Below are 23,304 nucleotides of genomic sequence, written 5' to 3'. Positions count from 1 at the left end.
GACATTCATATTTTATTGTGAAAAAATTACAAAAAAATAATTAAATAAATAGTGTTTGATTAAATAGAAACAATGATTTTCTAATCGTTTTACAGTAAACAAAAATTCATGTGTTGATCGCATTTATTCAAGAGTTAACAACCAAATGATTGATTTTTTTTGTAGTTGAAGAAAAGTAAGAAGAATTCGCCAAAGCAATAAAAAATCACTTCCACTGATAATATTTTGTCGCAATCATTATAAATTTTTCAAAATTATAATAATTAGTCACAATCTATTATTAGCATCCGGAGATATTTGTTGCACTTTTTATACTTTTGGAGACTAAATTTTATATTTTCATCTTCCAAGGACGTATTTGTTAGCGTAGGAAGACGAAAAGTAAAAAAAAACATTATAAGATAAATATGTCCATATGCTAACAATTAGATATGACTACGTTAACAATCATGACAAATTCGTCCCTCTGTGTCACATAGGCTATTTTATTAACAGTGACGGACGAAAGTTAACGGCTGGATATATTTGTCACACTTTTTACATGTTCAGGGATTAAATTTTGTATGTTCATCTTTCAAGGACGCATTTGTCAACGAATTACACATTCAGGAACAAAAGTGACTATTTATCCCTTTTTTTTTCTTTTGAAATAGGTATTTCAGAATCCATTTCAAATTTAAGTGTATTACGAAATGATATTTTTGATAATAGACTTATAAATCTTAAATGTTTGTAGAATACGTATTTTAGAACAATTTATTTATTTATTTTTTCTTTTAAAATAGGTGTTCCAGAATATATTTTTGGATTCTAAGTGTATTATATAATGGGTATTTCTTAATATAGTTGTAAATCTCAAAATGTATTTTGGAATAGTATTTTTTTTTCCTTTCAGAATAAGTGTTCTTCTGAAATATATTCCTGGATTTCAAATATATTACGAAATAACTATTTTGAAAAGTTATAATATGAAAAGGATAATTTAAGGATATTCAAAAAGTCCGAAAGTGAGGGAAGCATGTAGAAAAATTGCAGAAAATAAATGCCCCAAGTTAATGACAATTGGCAAGTATGCGGGATCTAATGGGCAAATAGACCCAAACCAATAAAACAATCTCGCTATTGGTATTGCATATTATTTTGAGGATAAAGTATTTTGTAGTTCCTTTAAAAAAATTGATTTATTTCTTGAAAAAATAAATCCTATTTTTGTCTCTCTAATTTAAAAATGGGTTAATTATATTTTTACTCCCTACACTATTGCAAAATTCGGTTTTGGCAAATTATATAGGCCTTTATGTTCTTCAGCAAGCCAATTTGTCCTCAAGGTATTATTATTATTAGTTTACAGTTCAGGGAATTGATGAGTTTGTGAAAAAGAGATTAGATTGAAGGAAAAATTAGGAATGTTTAATACATTGTTATGTGGACGAAAGTAATAAGATGGAGAAAGGAAGTCTAGAATGTTTGGTAACAGTAGTTGCACCATTTGGCAAATTCAAATGAACTGATACTCTAAAAAGTGACAAAAAAAATTGAGACATGGTGTATTCATTCATTGTCTAGAATCCATTAGTAGGGTAGTTCATCGGTTATAAAACTATTTACAGTGAAATCCCTATTTCTATTACAAATTGGGCCTAAGCCTATTTATCCTACATCATTAAAATTGAATGCACCTAAAAAAAGTCAACTATAGTCAACTTTTCATACTAAATTCACATGAATATACAATGAAATACAACATAATTGCTCATAAGTCATAAGGGGATTTGGACCCCTGCCACATATTTCAACTCAAGTGTGACACTTATATATATACCTAGAACATCACCATAAAGGTACATGCATTTTTTACTATTAGCCTTTACAAGGGGTTCTTTACTAACTTAGACTTTGGAGTACCTTCACAAACACCTTAATTATGCTGGTGCAAACCAAATTCAAGAAATTCGGAATAACACCCTCACATCTCAAGACAATTCACCCATTAGTCTAGGTCGATAAGTCACCGAAACAAGACCACCACCGTCCATACTTTCAACAGAACAATTAACTTGAAACATGAAGAAAAGTCATGTTCAAACTACCATCAAATGTAATATGTGCCTTATCTTCTACAGAATGTGCATTATTTGTATATGCTCCTCTTAAAAACCTCCATCGTCCTTTCATCAGATATAGGTTTTTCGCCTTGAGTACTTCCAGCCATTGGACATTAACGTCTTTCTCGGTATAAAACTAGAGTGAAAACTCAATTGATAGGAAGCAAATTATCCACTCTAGTCTTTTTGCTTCACAAATCAGTTGCTGCTAATTGCTCGGGAGTAGTTTCAGATGTGTAAAAATAACCTGAAACGTGTTTATCGCATTCGCTTTATTTCATCAAATGAATCTATTTTAGCAAATAGAATAGAGCATTTATTTTTCGAGAAAGGTTTCTTGATTTGAAGAATGATTAATAAATAAACTAACAATTTCATAAGCACAAATCAGAAAAGTTTCAATTATATATTAATACTCAATGTCATTGGACTTTAACCTATGATACCTTTGCCTAAACTAATAAATACTAGCTAACACTATTTCTTTCCCCTTCAGTTAATCAACAAAACGCATTTTGCAGTTCTTTCAGACTAAATACGATGACATAAGATTCCAACTAATTCTCATATGTGAAGGCATTGTTGCCACAAAGCGAAGAACATCAGGCTGCTCTCTAAGTGAAGTACGTAGTTCTTCTGAACTATTGTTCAAAACATGCATAAACTTAACAATGTTGGGGAGTACAAGTTCTCTGCAGTGAAGATGCAATAGAGGAACCTTTGATAAAACACTTCCCTTCTGAACATCTAGGCCTTCCGGCCTCCGCAACTTGTATGGTTTTCCGGTGGTTGGCTCGATATCCACTCGCGGCATTTGTTTCCATCGGCTGTGCACAAACCAGCCATACTTATAGTCACCCACTATCGGTGTGCCAAGTGCTTCAGCACAATGGACACGCAACTGGAAAAGGGAAGAAGAAATCAGCAAATAAAATTTATAGAAAAAAAAAAAGCCTGAATCATGCCAAATATTTTCTATCCTAATTATCCCGTGCCATGTGAATTATTACAGCACTTAAGAATAATAAACTTGGACTTTTTTTCCCTGTAGTATTTTAATGAGGTTGGTATATTTAACAGGGCATCACAATAACTAAAATGGCAAATGGTACAAATTGATATGAATTTATAACAATGATGATATGTATTTTCATTTTACATGCAACTTCAAATAGAAGACATGACAGTCATGGCCTCAGGAACCAAATAGAAGAAATCATCTGAAGCATGTAAGGTTAAAATTCCATCCTTATATCAGAAAATAGGAACTGGAACCAGGTCATCTTTAATGAAAGACAAAGCAAAAAAAAAAAAAGGATAAAGGAGGCACCTTTTAGATATTTGTAAGAATTAGTAGGTTTGAAGTGAACAAGGAAAAGATAGAAAGACCGCTAAAGGAAATAAACTTAAAATATAATTTATAGGGTGCAATACATTACAATACCATAACCTAATCCTCTTATTTATAGTTTTATACTAATAATTAGGTGCAACCCCAAGCCCACTAACAATAAGACTAAGTGACTAACAATCTACCGACCTTACCCAAATTAAATACAGAAACAAATCAGGAAATATATCAGCACCAGAAAACAACTCCTAAATTGATTCCTCAATTATATATAACTAATTGATTACACATTTACACACGTTCTTTTTCTTTTATGCTGGGTGGAAGTTTAGATTAGATGATGCCTAGCCTCTATGTAAGGCCAGGGAAGACCACCTACCTCAAAAAGAATTCGTAGTGGGATTAAATATAACCTACCGGTGGGGTTGCCTTGGAATCAAACCAAAGTCCTGGCTTTGCAGGAGCAGAAGCTCAACCCAGAACCACCCCCCTGTTGGTGATTCCACAACATATTCTAGAGATAATCTGGGTTTAAGATATCCCAAGAATATCCTTACAGATGGAAATTGTGTTTACTCTCTCTCTCTCTCTCTACATGAACAATTCAGTTGAATAGAGAAAACAAAATTGTTTCCAAGATACCTGATGCTTTCGGTAAGTAAGTGGACGCAGCTCAACCCACGAGCATCCATTTATCTGTGGACCAAGCACCCTATACTCAGTTACAGCCTCTTGGCGAGGTTCTACACTTGAATGGTGAGCTAGTATTATCCTCTCAGTCTTCCCATCATTTAGAAGCACCTGAAATAGAAGGCATACAATTACAATCAACACACTGGAAGATACCAACCACATTAAACATGTTATCACTGAATGTATAGATATAGAGAAGAAACTAAAAATGAGATGAGAAAGTTCATAAACCTTAGAAAGAGGAGCATGAATTATGCCTTCCTTCTCCTTGGGAGTCCCTATGACTAATGCCCAATACCTCTGATATGTAGCTTCACATGCTTCATTCCAATCCTAAAATATCCAGTTAATGTTAAAATTCAAATGAAAGTATATTAAGCTGTTTTTCAGAGTGTTTTCAAAGATTCACTGACTAAACACTACAGAAAATAGAAGTTCATTATTTCATGTATTTAAGGCACCTTACAAGAAGATTTTGCATTGTTAATGTTACTGAACAACCATTGGAGATGAGATACACTATCTTTAGTTCTCCCCAGTAAAAGGATGCCACTGCTCTCTCTGTCAAGACGGTGAACCTGAGAAGGCCAACAAAATAATCAAGTTCTCTTGTATTTTCAATATCAACCACTTCTAAAAAACAGCTTCAGAGTCCAAATCATATTAGTATAGAGTAGAAGAGCTGAAGAAATAACTACACCATTTGACATATTATGAAGAAAAATAATCTAGAGTGAATGGAGTGCTCATTGATGGCTCCTGGGTCGATGAACCATCTAGAGTGAAAGAGGAAGTCCACAGGATTTTCCAGCAGAGATTCCAAGCAGTGTTGTTAAATGGCGGCCATGGCGGCGCCATGGCGGATTTAGGTGGCGGATTTGCGAAAAAACGCCACCGAATAGCGGTGGCGTGGCGGGTTTGGGATGGCGGCCGCCATAGCCATGGCGGTCGTGGCGGTTATGGCGGGGTGGCGAAAAATGGCGGGATTTGCTTGGTTTTTGTCTGCGGTAGGAGTTGGGCCGACCCGACCCAACCCTACCCGGTTATGCATTCAATTAAATGTTGTCCCACGCAGCTGTGATTCAAAACAGCTCTGCGTCCCTCCCTCACCCCGCCGCACCCAGCCGCTGCCGCGACAGACGACACCCGCACAGTCCGCGCACCCAACCGCCGCCGCCCGCGACACCCTTACACGAAGACGAAGGCCAACTTCGCGCGAGCCCCGGCAACGCAGCCTCCCGCGACCGCGACACCTCTTCTTTCTGTCTCGTGAAGAAGACGAAGAAGACGAAGACGCAGACGCGGGTCAGCCAGCCTTGATCTTTTTTTTTTATTTTGATTTGGGCTTTTTGCTGTTTGACACCCCATTTTTCTGTCTACAACTTTTTTTTTCCTTTTGCTATTTGACACCCCTTTTTACTAACAGTCCCTTTTTTTTCGTATTTGACACCATAATTTTTTTTTCCTGTTCAGTCCCTTTTTAGTGATTTTAAATGGCTGAACCATCATCCGATGCTGCTACTGCAAGTGCAACGAGGAAAAGTAAGGCAGACCCAGGCTGGAAATATTGCCATTCACTAGTGGAAGGAGATACAAACACCATTGTTTGTAATTTCTGTGGAAAAATCACTAAGGGAGGAATAACCCGAGCCAAACAACACCTGATTGGGAAGTCGGGCAACGTTGCAGCTTGCAAGAAAACTCCCCCAAATGTAGTTGAAGAGTTGAAGGAATATATGGCTACAAAAAAAAGCAGGACCACTTACAGTACTTCTGGCAGTGGTAATATGGCAAATATAAGAGATTTTGAATTTGGTGAACCGATTGGATGTGATGGAAGTGAAGAAGATGAGTTTGCGGACTCTTGTAATGCTGCTGCAAGTGCAAAGACAAAGTGTGGGACTAAAAAAGGACCAATGGACAAATTTTGTAAGAATCCAGAAAATGCAATCAATCGGAGAAAAATGGAGATGCTGAGGCAAATGAACATAAGAGAGTCAATGGATAAGAATGAAGTATTGAAGGTGCATCAACATATTGCTCGCTTTTGGTACCAAGCAGGTTTGTCATTCAACCTCATTAAATTGAAAAGCTTTGAGAACATGGTTGCAGCCATTGGTCAATATGGGCCACATTTGCCCATTCCTAGCTATCATGACATTAGAGTTCCACTCTTGAAGAAGGAAGTTGAATATACTGAAAATTTGATGAAAGGCCATAGGGAGCAATGGGTCAAGTATGGTTGTACTATTACGTCCGATGCATGGACTGATCGGAAACAAAGATGCATCATTAATTTTTTGATTAACTCTCAAGCTGGTACCATGTTTTTGAAGTCTGTTGATGGCTCTGATTTTGTAAAGACAGGTGAAAAGCTTTTTGAGTTGCTTGATGCCATTGTGGAGGAAGTTGGAGAAGAGAATGTTGTTCAAGTTGTAACCGATAATGGGAGCAACTATGTTTTAGCGGGTAAGTTGTTGGAGGAGAAAAGGAAACATATTTATTGGACTCCTTGTGCAGCTCATTGTATTGATTTGATGCTTGAAGATATTGGGAAGCTTCCCTTGATAAGGAAGACAATTAGAAGGGCAATTAATCTAGTTGGGTTTATCTATGCCCATTCTAGTACCTTAAGTTTGTTGAGAAATTTTACAAACAAGAGGGAATTGGTGAGACATGCTATTACTAGATTTGCCACTTCTTATCTAACCTTGGAAAGGCTTCACAAAGAGAAAGCCAATATTAGAAAGATGTTTACTTCTGATGAATGGACCTTGAACAAGCTATCTAAGGAGCCTAAGGGAAAAGAAGCTGCAAAGGTAGTGCTCATGCCTTCTTTTTGGAATAGTGTGGTTTACACTCTTAAAGTCATGGCTCCACTTGTGAAAGTGCTTCGTCTTGTGGATGGTGAAAGGAAACCAGCCATGGGCTATATTTATGAAGCAATGGACAAGGCAAAAAAAACAATTATCAAGTCTTTCAACAACAATGAAAGCAAGTACAAAGATGTGTTTGCAATCATTGATAAAAGATGGAATTGTCAGCTTCATAGGCCATTGCATGTAGCTGCCCACTTCTTAAATCCAGAGTTCTTTTATGACAACACTGACTTGGAGTTTGATTTTGAGGTCACCAATGGTTTGTTTGAGTGCATTAAGAAGTTGATTCCACAATTTGATGTGCAACAGAAAATTCTAACCGAGTTGCATCTTTACAAGATTGGTGCTGACCACTTTGGTTCCGACTTTGCAATGGCTCAAAGGAAAACCCATTCTCCTAGTAAGAAACTTTTATCATACTATTTTTTTATGTACTAGTGTTATAATTCAGAATTCTAAGTTATGCTCTTGGTTGGTAATTGGTATTGCAGCATATTGGTGGCGAATGTTTGGGTCACAAACTCCAAATTTGCAGAAGCTAGCTATTAAGATTTTGAGTTTGACTTGCAGTGCTTCAGGATGTGAAAGAAATTGGAGTGTGTTTGAGCAAGTAATTGTGACAAAACTCTAACTATACTTTTTAATTTTATTTAATTTTGATGATCAAGTTTTATTTGGAGTATATTTGAGATTGAAATCAACATTTATTTGTTATGTTGTAGATTCATTCCAAAAAAAGAAATAGGCTTGAGCACAAGAGGTTGCATGATTTGGTGTTTGTCAAATACAACCAACAATTGAAGCAAAGATATAATGCAAGAGATGAAATTGATCCAATTTCTCTTAATGATATTGATGTATGCAATGAATGGCTCGTGGGAGAGATGGATCAAGATGATGATAATGATGCTGGAAATGATTTGGTATTTGAAGATGATGATGCTCTAAATTGGGCAACTGTGTATCAGGCTTCGGGGGTTGGAGAGTGTAGGATGTATACTAGGCGGAAAAAGCAAAAAACAAGTGTTGCTGCTGCCCAAACTTCTAAAAAACAGGCAATGGTTGTTGGATCTTCATCAAGGAAGCAAAAAGCAGTCCAAGAAAATGATGAGGATCTAGATGCTGAGGAAAATATTGATGTTGAATCTGAAGAAGAAGAAATCATGGTCAATTTTGAGGCGTCTGATGGGGAAGAAGGAGAGGGAGATGCTCCATTACCATATGATAACAACGAAGATGATTATGTTGAGATTGGAGAAGATGATTAGAGCCTCACTTTGCACTTTGCATTATGTTTTTATCATTTTCTTATTTTGAACTCTTTAATGAGTTTATTTGGTGTTGGTACTTGATTATTGTATGAACTCATGAAACTTTTTTAGTTTATTTGAATGCAATCCTTTGTTTTTTTCAATTTCAATGAGTTTATATATATGTTTTTTTTTTTTGTCCGCCATGACATCCGCCATTTTCCGCTACGCCATCCGCCATATTTTTATGGCGAAATTTTGACTTTCTGCCATGAACCGCCATCCGCCATTAACAACATTGATTCCAAGATCCCCAGCAGTGCAGGCCAAAACTGAATGGGATCAGCTTTAACAGCATTGGACAGCAAGAAAATCAATCGCTGGTGGGAAGTTTTAATGAGGAAGAAATAAGGAGGGCGGTATGGGACGGCGGTAGTGAGAAAAGTCCAGGCCCGGATGGACTTAATTTCAAGTTTATCAAGCAATTCTGGCAGTTACTGAAACCTGACATTCTCCGGTTCCTTGATGAATTCCATGCAAATGGGATTTTCCCAAAGGGAAGCAATGCCTCATTTATTACCCTAGACCTATTTCACTAATAGGCTGTGTATACAAGATCGTGGCCAAGCTGCTATCAAATAGGCTGAAGAAAGTCATGCCAATCATCATAGATGAAAGACAATCTGCTTTCATAGATGGTAGACAGCTGCTGCATAGTGTAATCATTGCTAATGAAGTGGTGGAGGAAGCAAAAAGGGGCCAAAAGTCATGTCTGGTGTTCAAAGTAGATTTTGAAAGGGCTTACGACCCTGTCTCGTGGGATTTTCTAATATATATGCTGCACAGAATGGGGTTCTGCAATATGCTGATGATACTATATTTTTTGATGAGGGCACCTTGCAAAATGTCAAGGTCATCAAAACAATCTTGAGGGGATTTGAACTTGCATCTGGTCTTAAAATAAATTTTGCGAAAAGTTGTTTTGGGGCAGTGGAAAAATCTGATCAGTGGAGAAGAGAGGCTGCTGAATTTTTGAACTGCAGAATTCTGCCCTTGCCTTTCACATATTTGGGTATCCCCATTGGGGCAAACCCAAGGCGTAGCGAGTTGTGGGATCCAGTCATTAGAAAGTGTGAGAGAAAATTAGCTAGATGGAAACAAAAACACCTATCTTTCGGGGGGAGAGTGACCCTTATACAGTCTACCCTATCAGCTATCCCCATTTACTTTCTCTCTTTTTTCAGGCTGCCCGACAGAGTAGCGGATAAGTTGATCGGACTCCTACGTAGATTCTTATGGGGAGGTGGATCGGAGCAAAGGAAGATAACATGGGTCAAATGGGAAATAGTCTGCCTTCCAAAAGAAAAAGGGGGTTTGGGTATAAAAGACATAAGGACCTTCAACAAAGCACTACTTGGAAAGTGGAGGTGGGATATGCTTCAGCAAAACAAAGAGTTATGGTCCAGAATACTGGATTCCAAGTATGGTGGGTGGAGATCACTGGTGGACGGTAAAAGAGTCAACAACGAGTCAGTATGGTGGCAGGACCTAATGGAGGTGACTCATGACCAACAGCTGAATAATGTCCTTCAAGATGGAACAACATGGAGAGTGGGGTGTGGGGATAAAATCAGATTTTGGGAGGATTGCTCGTCTGGAAATGGTGAATCACTAATTCTGAAATACCCCAGGCTGTATCAGATATCTCGCCAGCAACAAAAACTCATCGAGCAAGTGGGGAGTTTCAAAGAATCAGCCTGGGAATGGAACCTTTCATGGAGAAGGCCTCTATTTGATAATGAAGTTGCCTCGACTGTAGGTTTTATGGAAGACATCTCACAGATTGTACTCCAGCAACATACAACAGACTGCCGGATGTGGAAACCTGAACCTAATGGATATTACTCTACAAGGAGTGCCTACAACTTGCTGCAAGGAAGTTCAGTGGAGGTAAATCTGGATGGAGCACTTCAGGACCTATGGAAGCTAAAGCTCCCAGCTAAAGCATCAATCTTTGCTTGGAGGTTAATTAGAGATCGATTGCCGACTAAGTCTAACTTGCAAAGGAGGCAAGTAGAGATAAATGACAGCATGTGCCCTTTTTGCAGAAATAAGGAGGAGGATGCATCCCACCTATTTTTTGACTGCAGCAAATCACAACCTTTATGTTGGGAATCCCTATCGTGGATCGGAACCTTGGGGGCCTATCCTATAATTCCAAGGCACCATTTTATGCAGCACGAAAACGGGATGAATGGAGGGAAAAAATACAACAGGTGGAAGTGCGGGTGGGTAGCTCTAACCTGGTCCATTTGGCAGCATAGGATTAAGGTCATTTTCTTGAATGAACCATTCAATGGTAGTAAGCTGATGGAAGATGCATTGTTTCTGCTCTGAACATGGCTCAGAGCAACGGAGAAAGACTTTACAATGCACTTCAACTATTGGTCTAGTAATCTAACAGTAGGTTTCTGTAGTTTAGGAGGGGACACTAGCTGAGGGTTATTGTAGTTGTATACATGACGACTAGTTTGGATCCTATCAGTCTGAAACCAGCCTGACCAGTGGAACCACTAGTCTACTTTATATCATCTTGTATATATATATATATATATATATATATACTTTTGCTGACAAAAAAAAATGAAGAAAAATAATCAGGTATTCAGGTTATATAAGAAACATTAAGCAAAAAAAATTCAAATTTTAAAAGCCTTTCATTAGTGAATGAAATTAATTAAATTTTATGCAATCAATATGAATGTATTTTCAAATCTTTTCTAGTTTCAAGCAAACTACACTATCAAAACAGTGGTCAATAAATTCCTATAATTCCAAAGCTAAAACCAAACATCTTTTTTTTCTTAACCACTTAGAATTGGAAAGAGAGAAATAAAAAAGAAAAGCAATGAAGTTTATCATTCAAAATTAAATTAAAATATTTGAACTTTCATATTAAGCATTAAGTTAACTATAACAGTGTTTACTGTATGTTGTGTTTTGTGTATGACCACACAGCCTTTATTTATGATGAGTAAACAGGATCAATTTTGATTACAAAGGATCAATCTAATAATGACTAAATCACTAATTACTATCTAATCATAATAACAGAATATGTAATCTTAACATTAACAAAAAGCCAACTACTAACAGGAAAAGATTCATTTGAGGCATAGGCCAATCACCGAAACCAAGACAATGTAAACACCCAACACATACAAAAAAGAGATATATATCAGTGTAGTTAGTATTGATGGAATCATACGATTTGACTCCCAATTAGATACGAAATGGAATGGCACCTATGTGATACAAATTGTTCTTTGAATCACTTTTTATCTTGAATCGAAAGCCATCATCAAATGAATCGCATCTAAAACAGTTTATTCATGATTCCACAGCCCACTTGCACAATCCAGAAAAGCAGATTGTGGAAGCAGAACAGATTGGGTTTTGCACGACTTGGATTCTGGAAAAGGGCTTTTAGGGTTGTTTTTACTTTGGTAATTTATTTTTTCTTAGAAGAGAGGGAAACTGCCAAAATGTTGCCTCCAAATAACCCAACTCAGTGAGTTGAGTGCCCTGTTTTTGTCCCCACTCTCACCTTCACATGCGATTTGTGGCATTAGATTCAAGCTAAAATTGATTCAAAAACAATTTTTATCACATAGGTGCCATTTCATATCTAATTGAGAGTCAAATCATATGATTTGAACAATACGTACAACACTGAATTATATCTCTTTTTTGGAAGTGTAGGGTATCTCCACTGTCTTGGTTACAGTGATTGGACTATGCCGCAAATAAATCTGCTCCTGTTAAAATTTGGCCTGAAGGTCTTCCCAGTAATGAGAAACCAGGACTAAGCCATGAAATTGACTAATACTTCCAGAGTTATCACAGATTTTAATATGTTAATATTTTTGTAAAAGTAGGGGGTGCCAGCATATCTATATGAAATTATGAATAGATATCCATTTTTTACAAGATGATTAATTTACTGTCAAGTATAGACCAAATTGTTCCGTTGTAATGATTTACAAGAGGGGTAGTTTACCAGTTTAGGACCCTCATCATAATCATAGGATAGTGCCGCAGCTGCCAAAGCATCCATGCTATTATGAACTGGCAAACTCCCCTAACCAGGTCATAAGCAAGAAACTAAAATCTCATAACTAAAAGTAAGTGAATTCCTATAAATATTGAAGAATAGACATCCAAACCTTAACCGGCAATTTTGGAGGTTTATTTAGCACAATAATAGCTGAGTCCTGAAAGCAATACATTCAAATGCAATATGCAATAAATAAATTATATTTCCATGCAATTGAACAATAAGAATAGTAACAGAAAAGTGTAAAATAAAATAAATTTGACACTAGTTGAAAGGCATGCCTTGTAAATCACCAGCCTCTGCAGATACTTAATTTCGTCGGCATTTGGATATAGTGTTCCACTTGGAATAGCATCGTATCTTTTGGAAATCCTAGTCTCACAAATTGACACAGGCACATGAACTCTGGCACCACGTTTCATCACTTCATTTGGTCTAATCTGCAGTTAAGCTGTATAGTTGTAGTATTATTAAACCTAAAATAAATCATAATTCATAAGCAATTGACTAAAATTTATAGTTGAAAAACAGAGATAGAGAAAGAGAAAATTACCCAAAGTTAAATTTATTTATAGAAAATGGTGAATTAACAGGTAAATGTAGAGATGAATACCTTTCGCATAGGTTTCATCTGCTCTTCTTTCTGAGTGGAAGAGTCATCAGCCTCCATTTGCACCTAGAATAGGAAATTATCAACAAAGCCTGTAAGTACACTTCTCAATCAACATATATATATCAGACCATTAAAAATTATCAAACACAGAAAATGTAGATCCTGCAATTCTGCTACTTATTCCAACTTGCAAAGTAATTAGAATTTTATGAGCATCTCCCTTGGACTTTAGAATGTGTAGTATGCCAACAGAATATTCAAAAACACCATCTATACAACAGCATGCACTTCCTTGCTAAATAGGTTCCTCTAGGCACTTCCAGGACTACCCAATTGAACTTTATGACCTTCTTGCAGGATGATGTAAGGGAATTACAATAATTGTAATTCAAAAACAAACCAAGCCCTTATTTTAAGGTTTAAATTAAAGTATAACTTGAATATGAAAAGTAATCTGTGAATCACAAAAATTTTAAGAAAATTTAGTTACTTAGATACAAAGGCCAAGTTCAAGCACAATATTTTGTAGGAGACAAACTGTTTCTGTTATTTATTCCTCCTTTTTTCCTGCTTTATTGGAGGTGTAAGCACCAAGGTAGGCTGGTGGGTGAGGGGTGAGGGGTGAGGGGTGAGGGGTGAGGGGTGAGGGTGAGTAGGTGGCCTTGTAAAGATTTGAACCTACAATATTATTATCACATGCTAACCTTAAAGACATGGCTCTTAATCTTTATTCTTATCATGTGTTCTAACTTCTATGCTCCTCAAGGACATGGAGATTCAACCTCTTATCAGTTATGATAGAAACAGTCCCGATAAAAATTGTATAACCAATTTAAGGCAATGTCAACAAGTAGATAATAGATTAGGCAGCAGGGGGAAAAAAAGTGCATCCGTTAATACAATAAAATAGTAGATACTTACAAGACCCTCCCTGAAATGGGATTCAATGACAGAACCCCATGTGCCCTTGAAGTAATACTTAATCCAATTGACAGCAGTAACATAATCACGCTGTCGAGAACCACTAATTGAGCTCTTGTCGGGCAAGGGGTGACCAGGAAAAGGTGGCAATGATAGTAGCTGTCTGGGTTTAGGACCTTCTTTGGGAGCATCCAGGCGGGCAATATTGTTAGAAACACTGATTACTGGTTCAACAGAAACCGGCCTTGGGGGTTGAATTCTAGAGTAGTGCCTCGCTACAAACAACAGCCATGAGCAGCTATTATTATTGCTCACATGATTCAACATCTGTAGCCAACAAAGGAAAACACTAGTTCATTAGCAGAAATAAATGGGCTTTTTTATTTCTTTATTCAACATAGAATGTTTCAACTTTCAACAATAATCACATTCACAGCTACAATCAGTAAAAAGGCAAAAGTTCTTGAACCAGAAAAAAAAAAGAGAAAAAACATGAAGGATTTCATAGCTAGAGCTGTCAAATGAGCCAACCCACCCCCTCTCAGCCATAGCCTATTTGGGCCAGCCAAAAACCCATAGGGCAAAGAACCTGCAAGGCCAGAAGCCCACAGGACCTTATGGGTTATGGCCAGCCCATTGCCCTGCTCACTAAAAAAGCTAGCCCACTTGCAAATGGACTAGCTCTAGCCCCTCCCATGTTCTTGCTAGAATTGATATCCAAATTTCATATCTTCATGCATTTTTTATAATGATCCTTAGCATCCATTGTTAATGTTTTAAGTTCAGATAACAGATTTTATGTGACTTCATGGAGTCTCATGATGATTATGATATGAAAACAACAAGCAGAAGTAGTTAAGTTAAGATCAATGATGTTATAACATACAAGATTAGTTTCAATCTCAAGACACATAAGGTAGAAAGTAGCATCTATAGAAAGTCAAAACAACAATGGGAAGGTTGAAGCAACCTATAAACATGGTACACATCCGCCTAACACCTAGTCATCTTCGTATCTATTTCAGAAAAATTGTTACACTTAACCAGCAGTAGTCAACAATAAAGTAGCTTATGAATTGTCAACACAAATTCTACATAAGAGCACAAAATAATAAAATAAATATACTTTAAAACAACAAATTCTCACATAGCCATCAACAAACTAAAGTAGAACCAAGCTTAGGGAAGCACTTCCAAACATCATAACAACAAACAGAAAACAAACAATACTTCAAGTAAAACAACATAACGCAGCCATTAAGCTATATCAATAGCATTCGATTCAAATTTCAGATTCCCAGCCCCAGTACTGACCACTCCAGGAATACAACGTATGAACCGCAACGCCGTCGTCGACCACCAACGTTCACGGCGGAGGAGGAGGAGGAGATCAGTGCTAGTGAGTCTAATAGTGTGATGACGAGTTTCAGCGATGCGTGATTGTGGCTGTGTCTTCGCAAGTGCAGTGATGAGTTAGGGTTCAGTGCAATGCTGTTATTGCTGTGAGTATATGCTGCGTGGTGGAGCGGTGGCGGACGCGGCAGGAACACGTCGTCTGAGTATAAAATAAGCAAAATGTATTCAATTTCAGGGTTTAAACTTTTAACATTGGCTTGGATTTTTTTCAAAATAAAAAAGGAATAAATATTCATTTTCGTGGTTGAATTGTTACGAGGTGACAAAAAAAATTCTCCTTGAATTTGTAAGAAGAATCAGAAATTAGTGATATACATTTCTTTATTATCTAAGGTAATTATGTCTGTATGATATTTTCCACGATGACTTAAAATAATTATTATATGTTCAAAAATTGATTTTTTAATTTGATCTATGAACTTAATAACAATTTGATGTTATTTTAATCATTGAATATAACCACTTATTAATATTTTAATCCCTAAATTTAAAATGTAATATCATTTTAATTTGAAAATACTTTGAAATTTTCAATTAATTCTCATGTTGCTTAAAATTATTAGCATAGACATTGTCATATTCTCTCACTCCTATTTTTATTTTGTAACTTTGTCATTTAAAATAGAGTTTAATGCTTATGCATCAATGGTGTAGAGCTATTTTAGAATGACATTTCATCACAAATCATCATTTGAATTACTTAAGATATTTAAAAACTTATTTACTCTCATTACATAACTTTTTTTTTCTCTTTAAATTATTATAAATATGAAATTAATTTATGAGTGTGATTACATTCCAATAGTAAGTGCTAGATTTAGGACATCACTAACAATATTTTATAAGGTTCCAACCAATTTCTTTTTTACACCAAATGATAATTGCTAGTTTTTCAATTTTGTTAGCAAGAGAGAATGAACCTGAATCCACCGTTTTTCTCTCCTTCTCCTTCATCTTAACCATCTAACCAACCTTATATCTTTGGATTTTAAACCAAATATTATATACAAATCAAGTTATTATCTTATATATTATCAATATGTGTAGAATGTTAGATTAATTAATTAATTAATCTATTTTATGGAATAATGTTAATGATTAAAAGACACTTAAGAAAAATCTGACCCAATATAACGTTGAGTATAAGACGACATGAAAAATAAAAGTGTTAGGATCATTTTTTTACATGTCATTTTGCAGTTTTCACATTGTTGATCAATGAATGAGTATTAGAAGACATGATTTGTTATAAACTATTGTAATTTTCACCCATTATATTATCAATAAAGAATTTAGTTGTCATTGGTTATGTTGGAGTATACAATATATACAACCTATAAAATTGAAAATATATTTCACCTATTTTTGTAGACAATAGTTCACCCATTATATTATTCATGTTGGCGTATACAAATAAAAGAAAATACAATCAAAGGTGAAAACCCAAAAATATATAATTTTGTCTTAAATTTTGGTAGGATAAAATGATTTATTTTTGCATCTCTTTGCTTTTAATTTGATTTTTATGAAAAATAATTTAATTTTCATATGTTTATTTATTTTCAATTTAGTTATATTATTGTATGTCATTGTTATAATACTTTTTTTAGAATTTAAAATTTTCAAAATATAAAAAATAAATTAATAGTCATTTTAAATAAAATATGATATTTTTTATTTCTATATTTGACAATTATTTTTTATTCAATTTTCATCATCATAAGTAATTGTTATTATTATAAGCAAATGTCATTTATTATCACTATACTGATCATTTATATGTAGTGTGACATTTAATTAAAAAATTAGAGTATTTTTAGGAACTAAAATGATATTACATAATTAAATTCAATGACGAAAATGTCAATAAGTGATTAAGTTCAAAATTAAAATAATAATAAATTGTTAAGTTTATAAATCAAATAAAAAAAACTAATTTTTTACACATGACAGTGATGATACGTGATAATTTATCATATTTTTTGCAACTTTAAGAATAAAATTTTAATTTTTTTATCTTTGGATCTAACTCTTCACGCTAATAAATTAAAGAATAAAATTAAGTATTTACTCTTAATAAAATACATATTCTTTTATGAAAAACTACTCCTATAATTTTTTTTAACAAAAATGCTAGTAATACTTTTTCAATTGTTTATTAAAATTTATTAAAAATATAAACTTTTGTATGTCTTACTTTGCTGTTTAACGAGTCTCTCTTTTATAATTTTCGGTCAATTTTAATCATTAATAAAATGTACGTTAAAAAAAAGTATATTAAAGAATGTGTTCACTGTCTTATTTTTGTTTTTGTAAAATTGTGTAAAAAAGAATAAACTTGACAGGCCAAGAAGGTGGACCAAACCCATTTTCAAACCAACAACAAACAGGCCTAGAATTAGAACCGAAATTGGCTTGTACAAACTTGTAAGTTGAACAGTCTCAACGTCTCATCTTATCTTATTAATTAGTATTAGTTAAAATGTTGTAGTAAATGCAATGTTCTGTCTTGTAGTTCACTGGGTCCCTCTGCCTCAGATGACACCAACTTTATAACATCTTCATCACCAGAAAAAGCATCAAAGTCTCATTTTTTTTGTTCTGGGTTCTGTTAAGAGGTTTTCTGCGTGAGAGTGGCCATGGGAAGAGCTCCTTGTTGTGACAAAGCCAACGTTAAGAGAGGACCATGGTCTCCAGAAGAAGATGCAACACTCAAAAATTATGTAGAGACTCATGGCACTGGTGGAAATTGGATTGCATTGCCCAAAAAAGCTGGTTTTTCTCTCTTCCCTTTATTAGCATGCATATATATATATATATATATATATACATTATTTCAACACTTTCTTGGACACCCATTTTCATTCATAAATATTTGTTGATTCTTTGTTCCTGTTTTATATTTTTTTTCTCCAATTGAAGGATAACCAACACCCCATGAAAATGAATCCAGCCTAGATTGTTCTTAGACTTTTCTTGGATACCCATCTGCAGCAAACATCATTATTTATTTACTTTGTTTTATTCAACATGAAGAGGACTTGGAATATTTTGTGTTATTGATACAGGCATTTTTCCTTAATATCAATGATGATTTTCATTTGCTAGCTACTTTTTTTTTTGTCAATCTTTTGGTTAAGAGTCAAAACTAATATCTCATGATATTGCAATCAATTTACGAGATAGATTTTTCTTAGAAAATATTATTCTATACACACAAACCTAAAATTATATGTTTAATCAACATAATTATCTAAAAACAACCATGCTCGTGCTACTTTAATTTGAATTAAACACATTGAAAAATGCTATCTATTTCCGTTTCCATAATTTGTACAATTTCCAAGTATACCACGCGTTGTTTTTTTTTTGAATCCGGGTTCAAAATTCATAAATAGCTTGTGAAGCTTTCACGGCATAAAACTAGGAGTGGGGAGTTTCACCTATTATATATACTTTCTTAATTAATTTCTCATTTCAACAACTATAAGATTTGATTTTCTCTCTCTCTCTCTGTGTTTTTCTTTTACTTTACAAAATATCACGTCATGATAGTATATATTATTATGCAGGCCTTAGACGGTGTGGCAAGAGTTGCCGTCTACGGTGGCTCAATTATCTGAGGCCAGACATCAAACATGGAGGCTTTACTGAAGAAGAGGACAACATCATTTGCACCCTCTATGCTCAGATGGGAAGCAGGCATGTTTTTCCAAACATCGTTTCAGTTTAATTAACACTATAATATTGATCATCGATTAAAAAAAATATTCAACAACTGATATATTGATGAAGTACACCCATAAGAGATTATTATAATTATACTTTAACCAACCGTTATAATTATGTATTTGAATAAAAAAATTATCATATGGTCTAAATCACCGGATCACATGATCCTGATATATATATATATATATATATATATATGAATGGTGTGTTGTTAATTTTTTTCATTAATGATGAGAGATTTGAGTAATATTTTAGATTTAAATTTTATTATTGTTACTGTAAAAATTTATATATTTTTGTGAAATAAAAAAGGTGTTATATATGTGTCATAAAGATTGGTCGAAATAATATGATTCTAGATCATGGAATATTTTTTATTTTTTATTTGGAAAGTATTAGAATAGAGAGAAGCTACAGAAAGATAAAAAAAATGATAAAGAAAGAAAAATGACAAATGTGATTTAAAAAAAAGATAGGTTAAATTAATTTTTTTATTTCTTATAGTTTACATTTTATTTTTTTTAGTCTCTATAGTTTTGAAAGTGATTTTTTTAGTCCTTATAATTTATATTCTAATTCTTTTTTAGTCCTTATATTTTAATTTCATTTTAATCCTTACCATCATGAGTAATATTATCAATTATAATTAACTATAAAAAATATTAAAATAATTCGTAATTAATTTATCGTAAGATAATTTATAATAAAATAATAATTGGTAAATTATAACCAAGTTATAGTTAATTATTTTTATGTTTTTTAGTAAGGATTAAAAGATAATTAAAATATAAATTATAGAGATTAAAAATATCACTTTCAAACTATTAAAAAAGAATTAAAATATAAATTATAATAACTAAAAAAAACACACTAAAAAAATTAAAAAAGAATTAAAATATAAACTATAAGAACTAAAAAGATAAGAATAATAAAAGTATAAGAATGAAACGAGTAATTTAATCAAAAAGATATAAATGAAATAAAAAGATAATATATATTTATTATAAGAGTTGTTGTGTATTTTATTATGTAGAGTGCATTTAATGAACACTTTAAAGAAACCAAAACCATATTTTGAAGTTAATGGGGGTCTAATTATTAGGCTTATGAACAAATATTATTCTAAGTTTAGACCAAGGTGATTTCTCATGAAATCTGTGTTCTTTGCTCTTGCAGATGGTCTGCCATAGCCTCTAAACTTCCTGGTAGAACCGACAATGATGTGAAAAACTACTGGAACACGAAACTGAAGAAGAAGATCATGGCTAGAAAAGTTACCCTCAAAACATTGACTCACAATGACACTCTTCCTTCAACTTCAACTCCATCATCACTAACCAACAACCAAAATGTCAAGACTAGTCAAAATTCACCTTTCCCTTCACAAAATCAAAATTCCCCACCCTCAGTGCTGCCAGTCTTAGATGCTAATAATGCATTATTCATCACTAATAATGAAAAAAGCATTATTAGTTTTGACCAAACTCATCATGGGTTGTATAGTCCACAAGTCATGGATGATGTTGTGTCACAAATTGGTGCAAGTTCAAGGATTATTAACAATAATAATAATAATAATCCTATGCTGTCATTGTCTCAAGAAGGTTCAAGCAGCATTTCGGATTCCTCTTCAATTGCAATGAACAACAACAATGTGTCACATCCAGAACAACAGCATGCTAGTGATGAATCTATGGAAATGTTGATGGATTTTGGCTTTGGATTTCCCTTTGATTTTGCCAATGGTCCTAACTGCCATTATGAGAGAGTTGGTGAATTTGCTACAAGTTCCTATCCAGAGTGGGTTGATTTTAGCTATGCTGACATTAAGCCACATTGACCGAATCAAAATGTTATATAGTTAGCTAGTTATACAATATCGTATAACCATGGGATATTCTGTAAGAAAAAAAAATGCAAAAAGCATATGTGAAGGGAAGACTTAGCTGACATTTAATTTTCTAGTTAGTTGATCTAATATAGTATTAATTGGTAGTACTCGTGTGTTGTGTTCATAGATAGGAACTGCATAGTTTTATTAGGTCAAAATTTGAATCAAGCAAATAAGAAAGATTAAAGATTATTGCTGATAAGATGCTCTTGTGTTTTTGTTATTTTTTTTATTTTTGCTCATCATATATGAAATAGTCTTAGTTGGAAATAATGATTATTAATTTTTATTATAAATATACATAATATATATATATATTTTTCTTTTAACATAATTTATTTTTATACTCTACGATTAAGCTTCAAACTCTGAATTATTAGAAGAAGAGATGTGTCTTTATTAATTAATTAAGATTCATACATGCATGGTATATGGACAATATTTTGGTTGTGGGCCCCAGGAGACTTGGGATTTTTGCTTTTATGTTTGTGTTTATGACATAAGCATGTTGGCAAGGTTAATGTTGGTTAGTGATCACGAAAGTTGCATGGAGGGGTGGCCAGTGGAATTGGATAGTGTGTCATTCGCATTATTCATTTAAACATAAAAGATTCTCTATCTTTTTTACTCCCTCACCTCGCACCTCTCGTGATGCACTTTAACAGCAACAATAGTAAATGGTGTCATTCTGAACTCTGAAATATTAATTCAGAAAAAGTTGAGCGTACACCGCAATTTTGGATAGGTAGAACGGAGAGAAAGTTATAGAAAGAAAAATTGATTAATGTGATGATAATTTGAATAAGTAAAAATTGACAGGAAATAAATAAAAGTGCGTATATAATAACCCTATTAGTTCCTTGCAAAAATTCCCAAGAAGATGGTTTATATATTGTCAATTTTTTCTTATGTTCCTTATGGCATGAACAAGGCTTACGGATACTTTGGGCTGTGTATTATGTAATTGTGTGTGTATACATAAAGACGTGTATGATCAACGAGCTAGGGTTAAATTTAGTGGAAAGAAACAAGGGGTCGTTTAGTGGAAAGCAATAAGGGGGTTTATGTTACGGGATTCAACATCTGTAATTAGTGTTGTAAATACCGTATTTAATTTTTAGGAATAAAAAAAATTAGTGAAAAGAATTAATTTTCACAACATGATAAATTAAGATTCCAATATCTGTTTGAGAGAAATATATCTATATGTCTACTCATATCTCAAATATGCATTACTTTCAAGGAAGAATATCTATGTAAAACAAAATAAAACGCGTGTGTGTACAAACATGTAGTATTAAAGATCACCATATCAACTTGCTCCAATTATAAGAATGTTAACTTAAAGTTATAAAAGGCGTGTATATACAAACATGTAGTATTAAAGATCACCATTTCAACTTGTTCCAATTATAAGAATGTTAACTTAAAGTTATAAAATAATATTAATAAAATATGATTTTATTAAATTTAACTATTAAATTGTTTAATGTTATAATGAAATGTGTGTGTGAAAAAAATAGGTGTTAGAAGCCAATAATTAAGTAACTTTTTTAAAATTATTTTTTATTCACATCATTTATTTTCTTGAAAATTAATAGTTAAAATTAATTATTTTTATAACTATTAGATTTCAAGAAAATAAATAATTAATTACTTTTAAAATTACTCATTGATAATAATTAAAATTAATTATTTATTGTAACTTGTACTTGTTTTCCGAGTCAAGACCAAAGTTTTCTGACTTTGATCCCTACAAGTTCAGGAATCTTATCCTTAAATAGAAAAACACTACTAATGTCATTTTCATGTGCCAACCACAGGTAGCCAAAGTTTACTTAACTATTTTGCTCATTGCTTTTATTACACATTTGACCAGAAATATTTTACTTTTTAATGTAATAGTTATATAATGGCTTTTTTAGCCAACATAAATCAACTTTTTGCGAACATATGAGTCTCTTCACTTTATAAAAATTAATAGTAAATATATTTTTTTTTTAAATCTAAAACTTGAGTTTTAGTTATTTTACCTTTGAGTTGGTCTGTATTTATTTATTCTTTTCAAAATGAGAAAAAGTAAATGATATATATATTTGAAATTAATCTGGCTTGTTTTAATTATTATGGGCCAAACTATTCTCCTTATACAAAAAGGAAATAATTGCGTAGCAGCCTTTTTGAAATTGCACCATTTTTTTAAAATTTCAAAATATTATTTTTGAAAGAGAATTTAAAATATTTTGGAATTGAAATTTTAGAAGATTGTTTCTTTTTTTTTAAAAAAAAAAATTCAATTCCTGGAGTAATATATAGAAAACATTTTTTGAATTTAA

General features: G+C 33.4%; 3 protein-coding genes across 3 annotated transcripts; 2 read left to right on the top strand and 1 right to left on the bottom strand.

Annotated features, from left to right (window-relative positions):
• Positions 1–2,458: 2,458 nt before the first annotated feature.
• LOC114393861 (RNA pseudouridine synthase 3, mitochondrial) lies at positions 2,459–15,518 on the bottom strand. Its single transcript, XM_028355324.1, has 10 exons — positions 15,244–15,518; positions 13,930–14,256; positions 13,009–13,071; positions 12,677–12,835; positions 12,505–12,552; positions 12,339–12,419; positions 4,611–4,727; positions 4,381–4,482; positions 4,099–4,257; positions 2,459–3,006 (listed from the first exon to the last, which is right to left on the bottom strand). The coding sequence occupies exons 2-10, from the start codon at positions 14,254–14,256 to the stop codon at positions 2,632–2,634; spliced, it is 1,431 nt and encodes a 476-aa protein (XP_028211125.1). The 5' UTR covers positions 15,244–15,518; the 3' UTR covers positions 2,459–2,631.
• On the top strand, positions 7,312–8,526 carry LOC114393862. The gene is made up of 2 exons (XM_028355325.1): positions 7,312–7,638; positions 7,751–8,526. Exons 1-2 carry the CDS (start codon positions 7,534–7,536, stop codon positions 8,294–8,296), a joined length of 651 nt encoding a protein of 216 aa, XP_028211126.1. The 5' UTR covers positions 7,312–7,533; the 3' UTR covers positions 8,297–8,526.
• A 2,385-nt stretch (positions 15,519–17,903) lies between the features above and the next one.
• Positions 17,904–21,174, top strand: LOC114393090 (transcription factor RAX2-like). Its single transcript, XM_028354350.1, has 3 exons — positions 17,904–18,120; positions 18,918–19,047; positions 20,254–21,174. The coding sequence occupies exons 1-3, from the start codon at positions 17,985–17,987 to the stop codon at positions 20,915–20,917; spliced, it is 930 nt and encodes a 309-aa protein (XP_028210151.1). The 5' UTR covers positions 17,904–17,984; the 3' UTR covers positions 20,918–21,174.
• The last annotated feature ends 2,130 nt before the right edge of the window (positions 21,175–23,304 follow it).

This window comes from Glycine soja, chromosome 17 (genome assembly GCF_004193775.1).
Source record: "Glycine soja cultivar W05 chromosome 17, ASM419377v2, whole genome shotgun sequence".
In the NCBI taxonomy this organism is placed as follows: Eukaryota; Viridiplantae; Streptophyta; class Magnoliopsida; order Fabales; family Fabaceae; genus Glycine; species Glycine soja.
This window is presented reverse-complemented; position numbering and strand designations above follow the sequence as displayed.